This window comes from Giraffa tippelskirchi, chromosome 7, assembly GCF_054371585.1.
Source record: "Giraffa tippelskirchi isolate mGirTip1 chromosome 7, T2T-mGirTip1v1.2.pri, whole genome shotgun sequence".
NCBI lineage: Eukaryota > Metazoa > Chordata > Mammalia > Artiodactyla > Giraffidae > Giraffa > Giraffa tippelskirchi.
The window spans coordinates 90,516,204-90,533,773 of NC_137281.1; the positions used below are offsets into that span (position 1 = coordinate 90,516,204).

Genomic DNA, 17,570 nt, shown 5'->3' on the forward strand with positions numbered 1-17,570 from the left:
ACGGGGGAGCCTGGTGGGCTGCCATCTATGGGGTCGCACAGAGTCGAACACGACTGAAGCGACTTAGCAGCAGCAGCAGCAGCCCCTGCACTGGCAGTCAGATTTTTAACCACTAGGCCACCAGAGAAGTTCAAGCTGTAGTTTCTTGATCAGTAAAATGGAGAGAATGATAATGCTTACCTCACAGTGCAACTTGGGCCCATTTCATGGGCAGGATAGTAGATGCATAATAATCATTGCTGACACAGGAGAGGTACACGAGAAATAGCCAGTGGGATTTAATTTCCAGGCTCTGCATTTGAGGTTACAAGCCTGTTATTCACTGGAGGCCGCTTGGATTCCCCCTGCCATCTGTTGTACCTGGCTCAGCAGGTTGAGGGGTGGTCACAGCCCTGTCTATGGGCTGTGGGGCTGACCTCTGGTTTTACCAGCAGATGGCGAAGCATCCGGCTTTTCATTTCCTCCACTTTCCGGGACATGCATGGGGAGCGGGACCTGCTGCTGAGGTCCCTGCTGCCAGCACTGCAGGCCCGAGCGGCCCCCTACCGCATCAGCCTTCATGCCATCGACCTGCGCTGGGGTGTCACTGAGGAGGAGACCCGTCGGAACAGGTGTGGGGGCCGCTGAGAAGAGGGGCTGGGTTGGAGATGAGGGGCTTGAGTGGCGGCAGGGCTGGGACTGCAAGGATGGCTGAGGGCTGCGGGCCAGGGGTGCTCTTTGGATGCTACGGGATGTGAACCGGGTCCCGTCTCCCTGACACAGTGCTCCCATAACCTTCCTGCAGACAGCTAGAAGTGTGCCTCGGGGAGGTGGAGAACTCGCAGCTGTTTGTGGGGATCCTAGGCTCCCGCTATGGCTATGTTCCCCCCAACTACAGCCTCCCTGACCATCCTCACTTCCGCTGGGTAAGACAGGCACAGTTGGGGCAGGGGCGGGAGAAGCCACGGTGTGTCTAGAACCCGGGGACTCTGCACAGGCAGATCCTTGAGACTTGAAGTGAAACACAGGCAGAAGGTTCTGTGAGTGACCAAGTCCTAGATGAGGGAATTCCTTTGGGAAATACCTCTGGGTTGGTCACAGGATGTGAGAGATAGGCAGTAGGTCTGAATAGGCTTTGCCATCCTACAGAGCCGGGTTCTGATCTCTCTTCTGTCACTGTGAGGCTTAATGGAAAATGGTTTATACTAATCTAGCCTCAATTTCTTCCTATATTAAGGAGAAACAGTGATGTCTACATTTCAGGGTTATTATGAGAATCAGAAATTTCAAGAATGCTCAAAAAATGTTCAACGTGTGAGAGGCATTCAATAAACGTTAGCTATTTAGCTCTATTTTACTGGCTAGTGTCTGGAGAGAGAGGGGAACATGACTGAGGTGAAGGGCCCCGGGGTCATGGTGGGTCTCAGGGTAGGGGATAGTGTAGCCAGGACTGAACCCACCTGCTCCCTGCCCTCTCCCTGCAGGCCCAGCAATACCCTGCAGGTCGCTCTGTGACAGAGATGGAGGTGATGCAGTTCCTGAATCGGGGCCTCCGCCTGCAGCCTTCTGCCCAGCCTCTCCTCTACTTCCGGGATTCTAGTTTCCTCAGGTACCCCCACAGAAGGCCAGATAGGCTCAGAGGGCGTGTCTTCCCTCCTTAATGTTCAGAGTACAAGAGGGGTTGCCTAGGATGGAGAAGCAGGAATCAGAGAGCTTGCCTTGCAGCTAAAGGCAGAAGATCTCCACTGGAGCAGTTTCTTGAGGAGTTTCAGGGAACCACAGCCAGGTCTGGTGGCTGGGGGTGGAGAGATGCTTTGGTCTGAATCCAGCCCCACTCTTGGGGTGTCTTTGGTGGTCAGCTCTGTGCCAGATGCCTGGAAATCGGACTTTATTTCTGAGTCTGAAGAGGCTGCCCATCGGATCTCAGAACTGAAGAGCTATCTGAGCAGACAGGAAGGGATCACCTGTCGCAGGTGAGCTGGGAGAGGTAGGGAGCACCTGCCTGGAGAGATGCGATGAGGGGTGGGCCAGGCCTGCTCTGACCCTGCTTGTGCTCGCTCTGCCCACAGATACCGCTGTGAGTGGGGCGGTGTAGCAGCTGGCAGGCCCTATGTCGGGGGGCTGGAGGAGTTTGGGCAGCTGGTTCTGCAGGATGTGTGGAGTATGATCCAGAAGCTTTACCTCCAGGTCAGCAGGAGTGCTGGTGGCCAGGGGAGTGGAGAGGGGGTAGGGTGGTTCTGGGTGGGAAGTGACTTGGTGGGGGTGCTGTAAGTTTTAGGCCTGGGGTCCTGAGGAGCATGGAAGCATAGACAGTCACTGCCCCATGTGCCCTCAGCCCGGGGCCCAGCCGGAGCAGCCAGTGCCCATCCCAGATGACGAGTTGGTCCAGGCCACCTTTCAGCAGCTAAAGAAGCCGCCGAGTCCTGCCCGACCACGCCTTCTTCAGGACACAGTGCGGCAGCTCATGCAGCACCAGGGGAGGCTGAGCCTGGTGACCGGGCAGTCGGGACAGGGCAAGACCGCCTTCCTGGTACAGGGTCCCAGAGGCCTGGACAGGAGGGAGGAAGGGCGGTGTGTGCTCAGGAGGGCTAAGGAGGTGGGGCACAGGAAGCTGGTGTGTGTGAAACGTGACCATGTTTTCTGTTCTCTTCCCCCTCAGGCATCCCTTGTGTCAGCCCTGCAGGCTCCGGATGGGGCCACGGTGGCCCCCTTAGTCTTCTTCCACTTTTCAGGGGCCCGCCCTGACCACAGTCTTGCCCTCACCCTGCTTAGACGCCTCTGTGCCTATCTGCATAGCCAACTGGAGGAGCCTAGTGCCCTCCCCAGCACCTACCGGTGTGTTTCTCCCCCACCTAGACCGGCCTGTTGATAGCCCCTAGCACCACCCCCACTGACGCTGCTCCTCACCCTCTGTACACAGGGGCCTGGTGTGGGAGCTGCAGCAGAGGCTACTGCCCAAGTCTGCTCAGTCCCTGAAAACTGGCCAGCCTCTGGTGCTGATCGTCGATGGGGCTGACAGGTTGGTGGATCAGCGTGGGCAGCTGATCTCGGACTGGATCCCAAAGACCCTTCCCCGGGTGAGTGTGAGAAGGAGGCGAGGTGGGATGAGGTAGGGAGAGGGGCTTCTCCAACAGTGTTCTCCCTGCTTTCCTTCTTCATCGCTACCCTTTTGCCCAAATCCCACAGTGGGTGCACCTGGTGCTGAGCGTGTCCAGTGATTCTGGCCTAGGGGAGACCCTGGAGCAGAGTCAAGGTGCCCACGTGGTGGCCCTGGGGCCTCTGGAGCCATCTGCCCGGGCCCGGCTGGTGCGAGAAGAACTGGCCCTGTACGGGAAGTGGCTGGAGGAGTCACCGTTTAATAACCAGGTTGGGTCTAGGCCAGCACTGATAGATGTGAGGGGTGAATCTGGGAGCTGTGAGGACCTGAGTGCTGAAACTACCAGCTGCCCCGCACAGACCAGCCCCTTCATTTTCTCAGGAGGTCTGTGCCAGGGGAAGAGGACTGTGATTGCTGATAATATTACCCGGTCCTTTTCCCCTAGTGAGTGGCTGTGGCTATCTATCTGGGTGGGCCGAACCAGCAGATGTAGGGGGGAGTGGGGCGAGCTGGGCAGAGCAGCGCAGGGCAGAGATACCTGTGTCCTGAGTGATGGTGGGTCTCTCCCCTGTGGGGGCTCTCAGAGGAGAAGCTGCCCGGCACTGGGCTTGGTGCCCGAGTGGAGGGTGGGGGGCGGGGCCGGCTCTCTGCTCCAGTGCTGAGTCTTCTGAGTCTCATCAGATGCGGCTGCTGCTGGTGAAGCGGGGATCAGTCCTCCCGCTCTACTTGCGCTTGGTCACCGATCACCTAAGGCTCTTCACGCTCTACGAGCAGGTCGGTTGAGGATGTGAGCCCTCACGCCTCATCTTCTATATCCTAACCCCATTTCCCATTCTCCATTCAACCTCTTCATCCCCATCCCTCACCCCTTCCCACCCTCCTCCTTTTCCACTCCTCATCCACACCCCCAACCTGCTTCCCTCCCACCAGTGTTTCCTTTTCATCCCTTCCCACGATTTTCCCTGCTGCCCCATCTCCTACCCACAACCGAAGCTGCCTCACCCCTTCCCTGCTCTGATGGAAGCCCCTCGTGCTCCTCCCCCAGGTTTCTGAGAGGCTCCGGATGCTGCCGGCCACCGTCCCTCTGCTGCTGCAGCACATCCTGGGCACCCTGGAGCAGGAGCATGGCCCCGACGTCCTTCCACAAGCCTTGGCCACCCTTGAGGCCACACGCAGTGGTCAGTGCTTGGAGTGGGCTCAGGGCTTGGACGACCTTGATTCTGTTGGGGTCTCAGCAAGCAGTGCAGGGAGTGATTAGGGATTAGGTGGGGATGGGTATGCTGTCTGGTTTAGGGCCTCAGCGAGCTTGGGTTTTCAGGTCTGACCGTGGACCAGTTGCACGGAGTGTTGAGAGCATGGCGGATCCTTCCCAGGGGGACCAAGACCTGGGAAGAAGCAGTGGCTGCTTGTAACAGCGGGGACCCCTACCCCATGGGCCCATTTGCCTACCTCGTCCAGAGTCTGCGCAGGTACAGGTGCCCCCACTGAACTCCCACTGACCTGTGCCTCTGCGTCTTTGAGGCAGGGCCCCGTGTGACCCTCTCTCTTCCTCCTCTTCCTCGCTTGGTATAGCCCCTGACACTTGTCTCCAGACCCTGCGTGGCTGTCACTCAAGTTACCACTGTTTGAGGTGGGACTGGGAGCCCACCTGTGTGCCGGGCTGCCCACTGACAGGCCTTCTCCCTCTTCTCTTGCCTTCTCTCCCTCACACGGGGTCAGTTTGCTAGGGGAGGGACCCCTGGAGCGCCCCGGCGCCCGGCTCTGCCTCCAGGATGGGCCCCTGAGAACGGCCGCCAGGTGTCGTTATGGGAAGAGGCCGGAGCTGAAGAAGACGGCGCACCTCCTCACTGCAGGTGACTGCAGCCCGGTTCACCCCTGGGGCACTGAATGGGGGGCCTGGCGCTCCCCATCGGCTGGCCTCCTCACCTGCCACCCCAGTGAGGGGATGGTTCTCGCTGTAGCCTGAGGGCTGTGATCTTTGGAGATGCTTCAGGGCTGAGCTAATCTCTGTCTCTTCCTGTGACCCACACCTGCAGCTCAGCTCTGGAAGACGTGTGACCCTGATGCCTCAGGTACCTTCCGAAGGTGCCCTCCGGAAGCCCTGGCAGACCTGCCTTACCACTTGGTTAGTTCCCGTATCCCATCGGCACCTTCTCCCAAGGAACTGCTTTAGCCATTCTGAGCCCCCTCTTTAACCACCACCATCATCCCCACGGCTGTTACCTGCCTTCCACACTCTCTGTACCTCTCTTCTTTCAGTTTTCCTGCCCTCCTCCTTCAGGTCCTTTGTCCCAGCTCCTAAGTCTAAGTGTCAGCTGCACAGGCAGGGTCCAAGACTAGACTGTCTCTCCTCACCAGCCTTGTCACATCCCTAATGAATCCAGTCTGACTTTCCAGCTCCAGAGCGGGAACCGTGGCCTTCTTGCCAAGTTCCTCACCAGTCTCCATGTGGTGGCTGCACACCTGGAACTGGGTCTGACCTCTCAGCTCCTGGAGGCCCATGCCCTCTACGGTGAGATGAGTTACAGGGTGGAGTCTTCTCCAAGCTATGGGATCCTGGGTGTGTTCATGGGGTCCTGCTCAGAGGGAGGTGTAATGGAAGGAGTAGTCAATTTCTATTCCAAGGTGAAAAATGCCACGAGCGTAAGCAAGTGATTCTTAGAAGATCTTTTACTCAGCTCTCTTAAATTTTAGTGGGTGTAAAATTACTTGGGAAACTTGTTCAAATTGCTGATTCCTGGGTCTTCAGATTTGGTTTCCTAGGTCTAGAGTGGGACCCAAAGCTTTGTACTTTTTTTTTTTTTTAATAATTTTATTTATTATTTTTGACCGTGCTGGGTCTTCATTGCTGTGGGGGCTTTTCTCTAGTTGCAGTGAGTGGGAGCTACTCTCTTGTTGCTGTGCATGGGCTTCTCTGCAGTGGCTTCTCTTGTTGTGGAGCACAGGCTCTAGGGCACATAGGCTTCAGTAGCTGTGGCTCCCGGGCTCTAAAGCACAGGCTCAATAGTTGTGGCACAAAGGCTTAGTTGCTCTGTGGCATGTGGAATCTTCCCAGATCAGGGATCGAACCCGTGTCTCCCGCATTGGCGGGTGGATTCTTTACTACTGAGCCACCAGGGAAGCCCAGCTTTGTAGTTTTAACAGATGTGCCTGATCTGGGACCAGAGGGCCACACTTTGAGGCTTAGCATTTTGGACACATCATATGATTGACTTGGTGCTGGGGTTCATGGGGTTCAAGGCTGACTCTGCAGTGATACTCTGCATCTCTTCTCTAGCTTCCTCAGTCCCTGACGAGGATCAGAAGCTTCCTGAGGCTGATGTTGCTGCATTTCACACCTTCCTGAGGCAGCAGGCTCCCATCCTCAGCCGGTACCCACTGCTCCTGCACCAGCAGGTAGCCAACCAGCCTCTGGACTCGCCTCTTTGCTGCCAGGCCTCCCGACTCTCCCAGCGACAGCACCTCCAGCGCGTGCTGCGTTGGCTTAATAAACCTCAGACCCTGGGGCACCAGCAAAGGTAAAACCCTTGATCCCAAATGCTGACAAGCCCTGCCAGAGAGCGAGCTGCCGCCCTCTCTGAAACTAGAGAATAAAGAATAGACCGGAGTCACCAGTGAGAGAGGACTTCAGGTACAGAGATGCACATCCTTCCCCTGATTCCTCATTTCCACCTTTTCTTGCTATTTTTTCTGTAGCTCCAGCCTGTCCCTGGCAGTTTCCTCCTCCCCCACAGCCGTGGCTTTCTCCCCTAACGGGCAAAGAGCAGCCGTGGGCACTGCCAATGGGACGGTTTACCTTTTGGACCTGAGAACCTGGCAGGTATGACACTCAAGGAGGGCAGAGTTTACCTTCAGAATACCTCCCAGCCTGCCCTGAAGCCCAAGACAAGCCAAATCTACCTGTTATCACCCTGTTTGATTTAGCAACTTTACTTTCACATCAGATCCCAAGGGCTTGGTCGAAAAATCAATCCTACAGCAAATGCTTGCTCTGTACTTTCCTTTGAAGGCAGTGTACTAAGTACTGCAAGAAACACAGGACGTAGGACATTGTCTTTGCCCACCAAGTGGTCAGTTTTGTTGAAATTTAAGGCACAGAAGGTTAAAAAGGGAACCAGAATGTAGCCTTGTGACATAGATAAGAACTAAGTGAACTGTGCAGGTACTAGAGGACATAGGATGAAAAGGGCAGGTGTTCCGGGTTGAGTGTGGAGCCTGGGCACAAACATCGGGGGGAATGTTTCTTTAAACTGCTGGCAATGATTGCAGTGGAGTGTAGGTAAGGGAGGTGGGCCCCCCCAGCCACAGTCACTCTCTCCTCGTCCACCCATGTCAACTCCCCTCCCCCATATATATGTATGTGTATAACATCATTCCCAATTCAGACCAGTCAGAATCTTCTGTGACTTGGGGATGCTTATGGGGTTTGAAATGGGGGAGACAATGTGACCTCACTTGGATCATGAGGTCCACCTGTTCAAGCTTGGCCTGGGTCTGGAGTGGGGCCCAGAGCTTTGGACTTTTCACAGGTGTCCTTGCTGTGGGGCCAGAGGGCCGTAATTTGAGACTCAGCAGGGACTGTAGAGAGCCAAGGGCTTCAGCCCTTCTAGCCATCGCCTCATTCCTGGTTGGGACTTGGGGGAGCTGGACATGGGGTGGTCAAGGGAGTGCCCTGAGTGACTTTTCCACTCGCTGTCACAGGAGGAGAGGTCGATGGTGAGTGGCGGTGATGGGGTTTCCTCTTGTTCATTCCTCTCGGACACTACCCTCTTTCTAACTGCCTTTGATGGGCTTCTGGAGCTCTGGGACCTGCAGCATGGTTGTCGGTAAGGGGCGCCCGTGCTCAGCGTGAGGACCCTTCCTGTTTGTCGGAAGCCCAGGGGGAGGGGAATGAGGAAGGGGGCTGTGGCCAGGGGACCCTGACCTTATCTCCCTGGGGTAGGGTGCTCCAGATCCAAGCTCACCAGTACCAGATCACCGGCTGCTGCCTGAGCCCAGACCGCCGGCTGCTGGCCACTGTGTGCCTGGGCGGAGGCCTGAAGGTAACAACCAGGGGCCTGTGGTGGTGAAAGGGGCCCTAAACGTGGCGTCAGCCCCATGTCTCAGTGGGACAGAGGCTCTGACTACTTGGCCTGCTGAGGGCTGGGGAGTGGACGAGGTGGCCCCTGGAGCTCTGGGACCCAGCAGCTCAGGCATCTATTTAGCACCGTGTCCTCTTCTCCTCTCTCTCCAGCTGTGGGACACAGTCCGAGGGCGGCTGGCCTCCCAGCACACCTGTCCCAAGCCCCTGAACTGCATTGCTTTCCACCCAGAAGGACAGATGATAGCCGTTGGCAGCTGGGCTGGCAGTTTCAGCTTTTTCCACGTGGATGGGCTCGGAGTCACCAAGGTGAGAGGAGCTGGGTGGCCCTGTGGCGGGAAGCACGGGAGAGTGGAGTGGAAGGTGGGGAATGGCAGACACTTGCATCCTGGCTCACTCTGGGTTTGGGTTGAGAGCAGGCCCTGCCATTCCAGTTTCTATCTCTTCGTGTAGGAACTGGGGGCCCCGGGAGCCTCTGTCCGTACCTTGGCCTTCGGTGTGCCCGGGCGAGTTGTGGCTGTGGGCCGGCTGGACAGGATGGTAGAGCTGTGGGCCTGGCAGGAGGGGGCACGGCTGGCTGCCTTCCCTGCCCACCAAGGCTTCGTTGCTGCCACCCTTTTCCTGCGAGCTGGGTGCCAGTTACTGACGGCTGGAGAGGACGGCAAGGTCAGGTTACCGAGCGCTGGTGGTGGGCTACGAGGAGGGGGCGGCAAAGGCATGGAAATATTTGTGTGAGGGTGGGGCCTTTGTCGAGAAGTCTAGAGGCGCTTGGCTGGAGAGCTACAGGGAGAGGGCTGTGGGTGTGTGCACAGAAGCTCTCGAGACAAATTTCTGGAGGGAGGACTTTTAATAGGGGCGGAGAAGAGGGTGGGTTATCTTTAAGCCCCTTTCTCGGCCCACAGGTTCAGGTGTGGTCCGGGTCTCTGGGTCGGCCCCGTGGGTGCCTTGGTTCCCCCCACCTCTCTCCTGCCGTCTCCGTGGCTCTCAGCCCAAATGGCGATCAGGTGGCTGTTGGGTACCGAGCAGATGGCATTCAGATCTACAGAATTTCTTCAGGTACCAAAGGGAGAAGGGCTGGAGTCTTTGAGCCTGGAAAGAACTCCCCCCCTCTGTCCCTGCCCAACTCTGGCCCTCTGTGCAAGCGGGTTACTCTCTTGTCTCTTATTCTCTAGCTTCCCAGGGGGCTCAAGGTCAAGCGCTGAATGTGGCAGTGTCCGCTCTGACCTGGCTCAGCCCTAAGGTGTTGGTGAGTGGTGCAGAAGATGGGGCCCTGCGGGGCTGGCTGCTCCAGGGGGGCTCCCTTCAGTCCCTCTGGCTCTTGTCCAGACACCAGAAGCCTGTGCTGGGACTGGCCACCTCCCAGGAACTCTTGGCCGTTGCCTCAGGTACAGTGGGCAGGGTTGTGAGTCACTGTTCCTTTGAAACATATGAACACATTTCTTCAATTCATATGTATATGTGTGTGTGAAAATATACCTGTATAACTTTTTTTTTACAACTTTCAAAGTGCTTTTATTTACTTATTTTTTAAACTTTATTTTTAATATGGTAAAAATCACATAACATAAAACATACCATTTCAACCATATTCCACTGTATTCAGAGTGTTTTTAAATGCATTTATCTTGCATAATTAGTCTAGGCTGTTTTCTTCTTGTTCCCTAACCCTGATTCTGGGATGCCTTTGTGATCCCTGTAACCCTGTGAGTTTCTGCCTGGTGGGGATTTTGCTGTGTGAAGGGATCGGTTTCCCTTACGAGGAGAGAAGGAGATGTCGAGGTGAAAATACAGGATGGCCTTAGTCCTTTCTAGATAGGAGGCTTGGTCAGAGTGACACTGGGCACTTTAGCAGAGGTGAGTGTGGAGGAGCAGTTAGAGAGAACTGCAGGGCTGGAGCTGGGTGTCCTGGCATTTCTGTCCTGTGACCTCCCATGGGACAGACCTGTGTCCCAGGCCTCAGTGTGACTCACGGAGTCCCTCCCTTGGAGCTGTGCCTTCAGACATCACCCTCAGCCCCCAGGATTGCCTTTGTCTTTGGCCTTCCAGGCCTGTCTCACTTCCTCTTTTCAAGATATCTTGCTCTCTCCCCATTTCTAATGCAGAGGACTTCACAGTGCGGCTGTGGCCAAGGCAGTTGCTGATGCTGCCACAAAAGACAGAAGACTTTCCTCGTAGCACTGAGCTCCGGGGACATGAGGGCCCTGTAAGCTGCTGCAGCTTCAGCACTGATGGATGCAGGCTGGCCACTGGGGGCAGGGATCGGGTGAGTCTCAGGAGGATGCACCCCTGGGCCCTCCTCCCCATGGACCTCCAGCCCCTTGGGGGCTCACAGCCCCTCTGGTCCTGGATTCCCTAGTAGCTCACTTCCCAGTGCTTCCTCTGGCTTTTTTCTTTCCTAAACCTCCTGTACTGGATCTGCCCACCTGCCCTCCTTTGTTATTCCCTCTTTCCTTGAAACTTCTTACCTGAGATGGCCCTGCTAGTCCTACCTCTGTCCTACTATCCTGATGACTCCCTCTCTTGGTACCTGTATCCAGAGTCTGCTCTGCTGGGATGTGAGAACACCCAAAGGCCCTGTTCTGATTTGCTCCTTCTCTGCCTGTCACCGAGACTGGGTCACTGGCTGTGCCTGGACCAAAGACAGCCTCCTGGTGAGTGAAGGGGTTGGGATGGTACAGAGCTCAGCAGGGTTCCTGGGAGAGGGAGGTCAACACTTTCTACCTCATCCTATTCCTAACACTCATTTATAATAATATAGTATTAATATAGTTTTCTAACACCGAATATAATAGAGCACTTATTGAACACTTAGTATGTGCCAGACATTGGACTAAGCCCTTAGCATGTATTGCCTCATATAGTCTTTACAACACCCTGTAAAGAAGTTACTGCTATTCTTTCTATTTCATAGACAAGGATATTGAGCTCAGACAGATCAAAGACCATTTCCAAGGTCATGTAAATGAAGAAGCTGAGCCAGTAAACTTTATGATAAGAAAGCCCATGCTCGTAACAGGAACACCGAGCTGTCTCCTCAAGGGCTTAGGATGCCCTGTTCCTGCAGGAGACATGTATTGCTATGATTTCTTTGGTCTTAAGTGGAAAAATCAGTCTCAAGTTATGCACTCAGGGTTGGTAAAGCCTAGTTTCCCAATGCAGAATCACTGTCGTTCTCAAAAGAAATGAGTAACAATTGAATAGACTTGTCAGAGACTGTCCTGCCCCTGCCTTCTAGGCATAGATCTCTCCTGGGTGTTGCAGACTTCTCACCTTTGTCAGGGTGAGACAGAGTTGTTGACTGACATTATGTTAATAACAAGGACAGTAGCTACTATTTATTCAGTGCTCACTATGTACCAGGCAGTGTATTAAGTCCTATATATGGATGCTTCAGCCCCATATCAGTAGGTACTCTGTCCTTATCCTGGTTGAATAGATGAGAAATCTGAGGCCCAGAGAGATGAACTGGTCACCAAGTAATGAATGGTGGAACTAGGATTAGAATGCAGGACAACTGTCGCTCTTAATCACAAGGCTTACTGCCGTGCATCCTACGTTATAAGCACAGAGAGATGCTGGAGGGGTGCTGGTTAAGTCTACTCCTCTACCCTCTGACTCTGCAGGTCTCCTGCTCCAGCGATGGTTCTGTGGCCCTGTGGGACCCAGAGTCGAGACAGCAGCTTGGTCACTTCCTGGGTCATCAGCATGCTGTGAGCGCCGTGGTGGCCGTGGTGAGAAGGCGGCGGAGAGCTCACTGGGGGTCCCTGGGAAGGTTAAGGGGACTTTGGGAGGCTGGATGCACTGGGTATCTAATCCTAAGGTCAGAAGAAGTACCAAGAGTGAGATGCTTGGGCCTGAATTAGAGCAGTGTTAGGGTGTTGAGGCTGAGGCTTGGTGTGAGGGAGGGAGAGCATGAAGACACAGTATCCTAGTGTCATGACCTTGTGGTGGGATGGCAGTACTGAGCCCCCCGGCCCCACTGCCGGGGTGTCCTCATTCTTTGACAACAACTTCTAGGCTCTTAATGCTCAGCCCGCACCTCTGTGATGGGAACCGTAATTCCCATGTCCTGCTCAGTGTGACTCTTCTCTGCTCCTGTTTCCTGGGGCAGGAGGAGCACGTGGTATCCGTGGGCCGAGATGGGACCTTGAAAGTATGGGACCATCAGGGTGTGGAGATGACCAGCATCCCCGCTCACTCAGGACCCATCAGCCACTGTGTGGCTGCTCTGGAGCCCAATGCAGGTAATGGGATATCAGCCACTTTCTGGTCCCCACTGCCTCTTCCCTCCTCCTCTTCTTCTGACTCAGCCTCTGCATCTTATCAGCTGGTCAGCCGGGGTCAGAGCTTCTGGTAGTGACTGTTGGATTGGATGGGGCCACACGGTTGTGGCATCCACTCTTGGTGAGTTCCCTGAAAGGACTGGGCTGGGGGCCATGGGAGGGGGTAGTGGGACAGCCTCCTGTTGTGTCAACTCTTCACTTGTCTATCTCCATCCTTTCCTTCTAGGTGTTTCAAACACACACTCTCCTGGGTCACAGTGGCCCAGTCAGTGCAGCTGCTGTTTCAGAGACCTCAGGCCTCCTGCTGACCACCTCAGAGGATGGCTCCCTACGGCTCTGGCAGGTGCCCAAAGAGGCAGGTGAGTGAGGTGTGGAGAGAGGCAAGGTGTGAAAGGGGAGTGGAGTGTGTAAGTGGGACCAAGAAAGTCAAGGGTAGCCTGCTCTCTCCTCTTGTACCAAAACAGTGGTCCAGCTCAGTGAATCACTTCCTTTCTTCTCCAGATGACACATATAGACCTAGGAGTCCTGCAGCCATCACTGCTGTGGCCTGGGCCCCTGACGGTTCTGCAGCAGTGTCTGGGAATCAAGCTGGGGAACTGACCTTGTGGCAGGATGCTAAGGCTGTGGTCACAGTACAGGTGAGTGGAGTAAACTTCAGTTTTATGTGAATTCTGCTCTGGTTGTGTATTTGGTGGCATGTGCTAGGGTCAGAGGTTGTGTAGAAGCCTGGGGGTGGTGGGTGTGGACAGGTTAATCCTGGTTCCTCAGAAGGGTGTTCATTGGAAGCACTGACGTTGAAGCTGAAACTCCAATACTTTGGTCACCTGATGCGAAGAGCTGACTCATTTGAAAAGACCCTGATGCTGGGAAAGATTGAAGGCAGGAGAAGGAGGGGGCGACAGAGGATGAGATGGTTGGATGGCATCACCAACTCAATGGACATGGGTTTGGGTGGACTCTGGGAGTTGGTGATGGACAGGGAGGCCTGGCGTGCTGCGGTTCATGGGGTCGCAAAGAGTTGGGCACGACTGGGCGATTGAAATGAACTGAACTGAACTGAATTGTATTCACTAGGCTCCGGGCTGCATCAGTTCTCTGCTCTGGTACTCAGCACACACCTTGATTGTTGTCAGTGCTAAGGAAAAAGTCAGCGAGTGGCAAGTGGAACTGCAGAAGGGTTCAACACCCAGAAATGTCAGGTGAAATGAGGCGGCTGGGTTAATGGATATGGTTAAACCTGGGATTTTGCTTAAATCTCTCCCCTCTCCTTCTGAACTCTGTCAACAGGATGTTAGTAAGCAGGGAAAAAGTCCCTGGGAAATTGTTTTCTGCTCCCCATTATGTCAATTAAAATAATAATTATCATGTTTTTACTGTATGCTAAGTTCTGGGCTAGGCAGCATGAACCAGACTGAAATGAATTTTTATTTAAGGGAGCTCACAGTAGAGGAGTATGAATATAAGTAAACTGCCAACAATAGGTGGAGTGATCACTGCTATAATAAATTATATAAAATTCTTGGGGCTGCAGAGTTTAAGAAATTTACTGTTTACAAGAGTGGCTGTTTGAGATTGGGCTTAAAAGTAAGGGCAGGGAATGGTGTTTTAGGAAGAGGAGGTAGCATTAATAAAAGGCACAGGGGTATGAGAGTTCTTGGTGTATTCTGAGTATAGCTAAGTCTTTGGGTTCTTGGTGCAAGTGGTGGTGGGATATTGCGTTGAAATAATACACTGGGGCCAGGCTGTAGAGGGCACAGTGCTAAGAATTTTGAGCAGAATAATTATATGAATTTTAGAAAGAGAACTCTAATGGCCATGTGGAGGATGGAGTAGGGAAATACTAAAGGTACGGTGACCACATTTACAGGTGATGCTATAGTCCCAGGAAGACATAACTTGGGCCCTAATCTGGGCAACGGGGGTGAGACGGAAAGAGAAAGATTTAGGCATATGTTGAAAGTTGACTCTGCAGTGCTTATCGATGAGCTGCAGGTCAGGAGGGAAGGAAGGGACAAGAATGTTAGCGATTCCTAGTTTGAGCGATTAAGGTGATAGTATGATAAATACTAATATGAGAGAAACAGAAAGAAGGCAATTTGTAGGGACGGTGATACATTTTGTTTTGTACTATACTCCTGAGGAATTCGTGGGGAACTGAGGAGCCCGAGAGACGTGGACTAAAGTAGAGTCTTTCTTGTCCATGTGCCTTGTTTGTACTTCAGTCTTCGCCTGAACCAAGTTCTTCAGGAGGACTTAGGTTTCCTGACAAGTGTAGGCCTGGACCCTGATGGTCACTCCCTCATCTTGGCCAAAGCGGATTTGCAATTGTTGCACATGAAGCCAGGTGATGAGCCCTCTGTAATCTGGTAAGACCCAAAATGCTGTTTTCTCTTAGGCTGGAGAAAAAGGAAAAGTGGGTTAGTGGTTACCCTGAGGTTGGGTCTAACTAGAACAAATATTGGGGTCTTATGGAGGGGTGTTCCTGGGATTAGCCTCTTCCTTCCTTATAAACCAGGAGAAGTTATTCGGAAGATCCTGTGATGTTGTCCACCCACCAGGACTATGGTGTGTTTGTCCTGCAGTCAATGAAACTTCAAGTTCTTCCTTTCTCAGTGAGTTCTCTTTGGGCGTGTGTTAAAACAACCATTTGTTCAGGACTACTATTTTAAAGTCTTGAGGCCATGACTGAGTGAAAGAGGAAGGAAGGGAAAAGCAGTTGGTTCCAAATCCCCTTCTCTTCCTTCAACTGGAACTCTACTGAAGAGTGTTTTATATTGGGTTTCCTTGTAAGATTTCACTGATACAAAAGAGGATTCTAGTGTTTAAAAGAATTGTGGGAAACCATAAACCTAGGTGGATGCTTAGTAGCTCAGCCGTATCTGACTCTTTGAGACTCCATGGACTGTAGCCCACCAAGTTCCTCTGTCCATGGAATTTTTCTGGCAAGAATACTGGATCTGGTTGCTGTTTCCTCCTCCAGAGGATCTTCCTGACCCAGGGATCAAACCTGCATTGGCAGGTGGATTCTTTACCATTGTGCCACCTGGGAAGCCCCTATACTACACTTCGTCTTGGCCAAAAGGCTGAGAACTGATCAACCTAGGCGTTTTCTTAATTGTATTATCTTCATGTCTCTTGTCTTGTCACTATGGGTAGTAGTCTGGAACAATACAGACATACCTCATAGACATTATACCAGGTGAAAGAAGCCAGACACAAAAGAGTACATATTATATAATCTCACTTAAATGAAGTTCAAGAACAAGTAAAACTAATTTATAGTGACAGAAGTCATAATATTGTTGACTCTGGGGGTGGTGATAGGGTAAGAGGCATAGAGGCAACTTTCCAGGGTGATGGAATGTACTATGGCTTGATTTGGGCAGTAATTACATGGATGGATACACGTGTAAAATTTTATCAAGATGCCCATTTAAGATTTGTGTACTTTACTGTATCACGGATACAATTTTTAAAAGTCTTGACCAGCCCAGAGCAGAAAAAAGTTACTTTGTCTGGGAAGCAGTAAGTAATACAAGTAGGCTAAACAAAATGGTCTGTCCTTTCACAGGGGCAAAAGGAATTAGGAGAGTTTGAAGAGTGCCTGGAATTTGATCTGAATTTAGAGAATCCCAGTAATACCCTCATATCAGTAACTCAGGCCAAACCTGAATCTGTTGAGTGGTGTTGGCAGGGCCCATGGAATCCAGGGATGGCCTCGGGGAGGATGGTGGATTCTTCAAAGTCTAAGACCTGGTTCAAACTCTGCCCTTGAAATGGCAGAGTCCTCATTTTTGTGTGCCAGCTCTGATGGGATGCTGTGGAACCTAGCCAGATGCACCGATGAAGGAGAATGGATCACAGATAATATCTGGCAGAAAAAAGCAGAAATGCCTGCAACTCAAACTTCAGAGACAGAGTCATATACATGTGCTAACACCTATAGCTGGTCAACAGTCACAGAGCTAAAGACGCAGCAGCGTAGAAAGGTGAGTTTGAGGGAAAGGTCACAAGATATTTGGGAGGAGGCTCTAGGTCTGACCCAGCAAACTTCTCTGCTCCCTTGACTGAGGAGGGTCCTTCTAGAACTCACCACACCTCTTCCTCTTTAAGATTCACTCAGGCCCTGTCACAGCCCTCCATGTGCTGCCTGAGTTGCTGGTAACAGCTTCAAAGGACAGAGATGTTAAACTGTGGGAGAGACCCAGTATGCAGCTGGTAAGTGTAAGTGTGTGTGTGTGTGTGTAAGGACAAAAGAGATGTCAGTGAGCAAACTTGGGGTAAGAAAAGACAGAAGATCAAAATTGTTTTCTTCTCTCCTTCTTGCAATAATGTGTAACTAACTTGTTTCTAAACAAAAGTCATTGGTGTGGGAGACAAATAAGTTAGTAAGGAGGCCCTGGGCTTGTAGCCCTCATTTCCCGTTTTTGTTCCATTGTAGCTGGGCCTGTTCCAATGTGAAGGGGCAGTGAGCTGCCTGGAACCTTGGCTGGGTCCTGACTCTACCCTGCAACTCGCAGTGGGAGACACACAGGGCAATGTCTACTTTCTCTCCTGGGAATGAAGATCACTGCTCAGGGCAAGGAGACTGCTTGTGCTAGAGAGGCAAAGCCCGAAGACACCAGTGGCTACTTTCTTGATACAATTATATAAATAAAGGGACAGAAAATCTCAGAGTGTAGTCCTGCCTGTGTTCTCTTGTGGATTTGGGCCAAGAGGGAAGAATATGGATGTTCTTATGTTTCTTTTCTGAATTAACATTAATCCTTACTAGAACTGTAAGAAAGTGAAGCAGATCTTTGGTAGATATTCTTTGAAATTAGGCTTTAGAATTCTTGTGTCATTTGCTGGCCCCAGGACCCTAAGGGATGACTCCTCCCAGGAGGAGGTGTGAAAGTGATGTTGATGAGCACTTAGTCTGAACAGATATCTGAAGACCTCTCACTTGTTCAAAGAAGAGGAAGAGAAGGAAGAATGAGTCAGTAGTCTCCTGTAGAGCACTGGGAAAGAACTAGGATTGAACCAGGACACCACTAGGTTCCTCTTACAGAAACAGCCCGTCTACTCAGAGCCAACAGCCCAGGTGAAAAGTGAGAAGCCAGGATACCGAGAGCAGAGCGAGTCTTCTGGC

General features: G+C 52.5%; 1 protein-coding gene across 2 annotated transcripts in view; it reads left to right on the forward strand.

Moving 5' to 3' along the window:
* TEP1 (telomerase associated protein 1) overlaps nt 1–17,113 on the forward strand; it is a 37,230-nt gene extending 20,117 nt beyond the window's left edge. Inside the window, exons 19-55 of one of the 2 annotated variants that reach the window (XR_014058682.1) lie at nt 435–611; nt 785–905; nt 1,464–1,588; nt 1,839–1,952; nt 2,049–2,166; nt 2,315–2,509; nt 2,639–2,814; nt 2,900–3,056; nt 3,166–3,345; nt 3,758–3,850; nt 4,122–4,254; nt 4,395–4,545; nt 4,796–4,929; nt 5,113–5,201; nt 5,474–5,588; nt 6,354–6,594; nt 6,773–6,896; nt 7,778–7,902; nt 8,019–8,118; nt 8,310–8,465; nt 8,610–8,822; nt 9,059–9,212; nt 9,329–9,541; nt 10,259–10,419; nt 10,694–10,807; nt 11,780–11,887; nt 12,268–12,400; nt 12,484–12,560; nt 12,666–12,798; nt 12,941–13,077; nt 13,514–13,638; nt 14,662–14,805; nt 14,955–15,051; nt 16,011–16,120; nt 16,223–16,428; nt 16,553–16,657; nt 16,881–17,113. Coding sequence is in view for 1 of the 2 variants with exons in the window: in XM_081506956.1 (XP_081363082.1) it covers nt 435–611; nt 785–905; nt 1,464–1,588; nt 1,839–1,952; nt 2,049–2,166; nt 2,315–2,509; nt 2,639–2,814; nt 2,900–3,056; nt 3,166–3,345; nt 3,758–3,850; nt 4,122–4,254; nt 4,395–4,545; nt 4,796–4,929; nt 5,113–5,201; nt 5,474–5,588; nt 6,354–6,594; nt 6,773–6,896; nt 7,778–7,902; nt 8,019–8,118; nt 8,310–8,465; nt 8,610–8,822; nt 9,059–9,212; nt 9,329–9,541; nt 10,259–10,419; nt 10,694–10,807; nt 11,780–11,887; nt 12,268–12,400; nt 12,484–12,560; nt 12,666–12,798; nt 12,941–13,077; nt 13,514–13,638; nt 14,662–14,805; nt 14,955–15,051; nt 16,011–16,115; nt 16,222–16,428; nt 16,553–16,657; nt 16,881–17,003 (5,173 nt within the window). In the remaining variant the exon portion in view is untranslated. Of the gene's footprint in view, nt 1–434; nt 612–784; nt 906–1,463; nt 1,589–1,838; nt 1,953–2,048; nt 2,167–2,314; nt 2,510–2,638; nt 2,815–2,899; nt 3,057–3,165; nt 3,346–3,757; nt 3,851–4,121; nt 4,255–4,394; nt 4,546–4,795; nt 4,930–5,112; nt 5,202–5,473; nt 5,589–6,353; nt 6,595–6,772; nt 6,897–7,777; nt 7,903–8,018; nt 8,119–8,309; nt 8,466–8,609; nt 8,823–9,058; nt 9,213–9,328; nt 9,542–10,258; nt 10,420–10,693; nt 10,808–11,779; nt 11,888–12,267; nt 12,401–12,483; nt 12,561–12,665; nt 12,799–12,940; nt 13,078–13,513; nt 13,639–14,661; nt 14,806–14,954; nt 15,052–16,010; nt 16,121–16,221; nt 16,429–16,552; nt 16,658–16,880 lie in introns of both variants that reach the window. The other variant, XM_081506956.1, reaches the window with a different exon arrangement.
* Nucleotides 17,114–17,570: the final 457 nt, after the last annotated feature.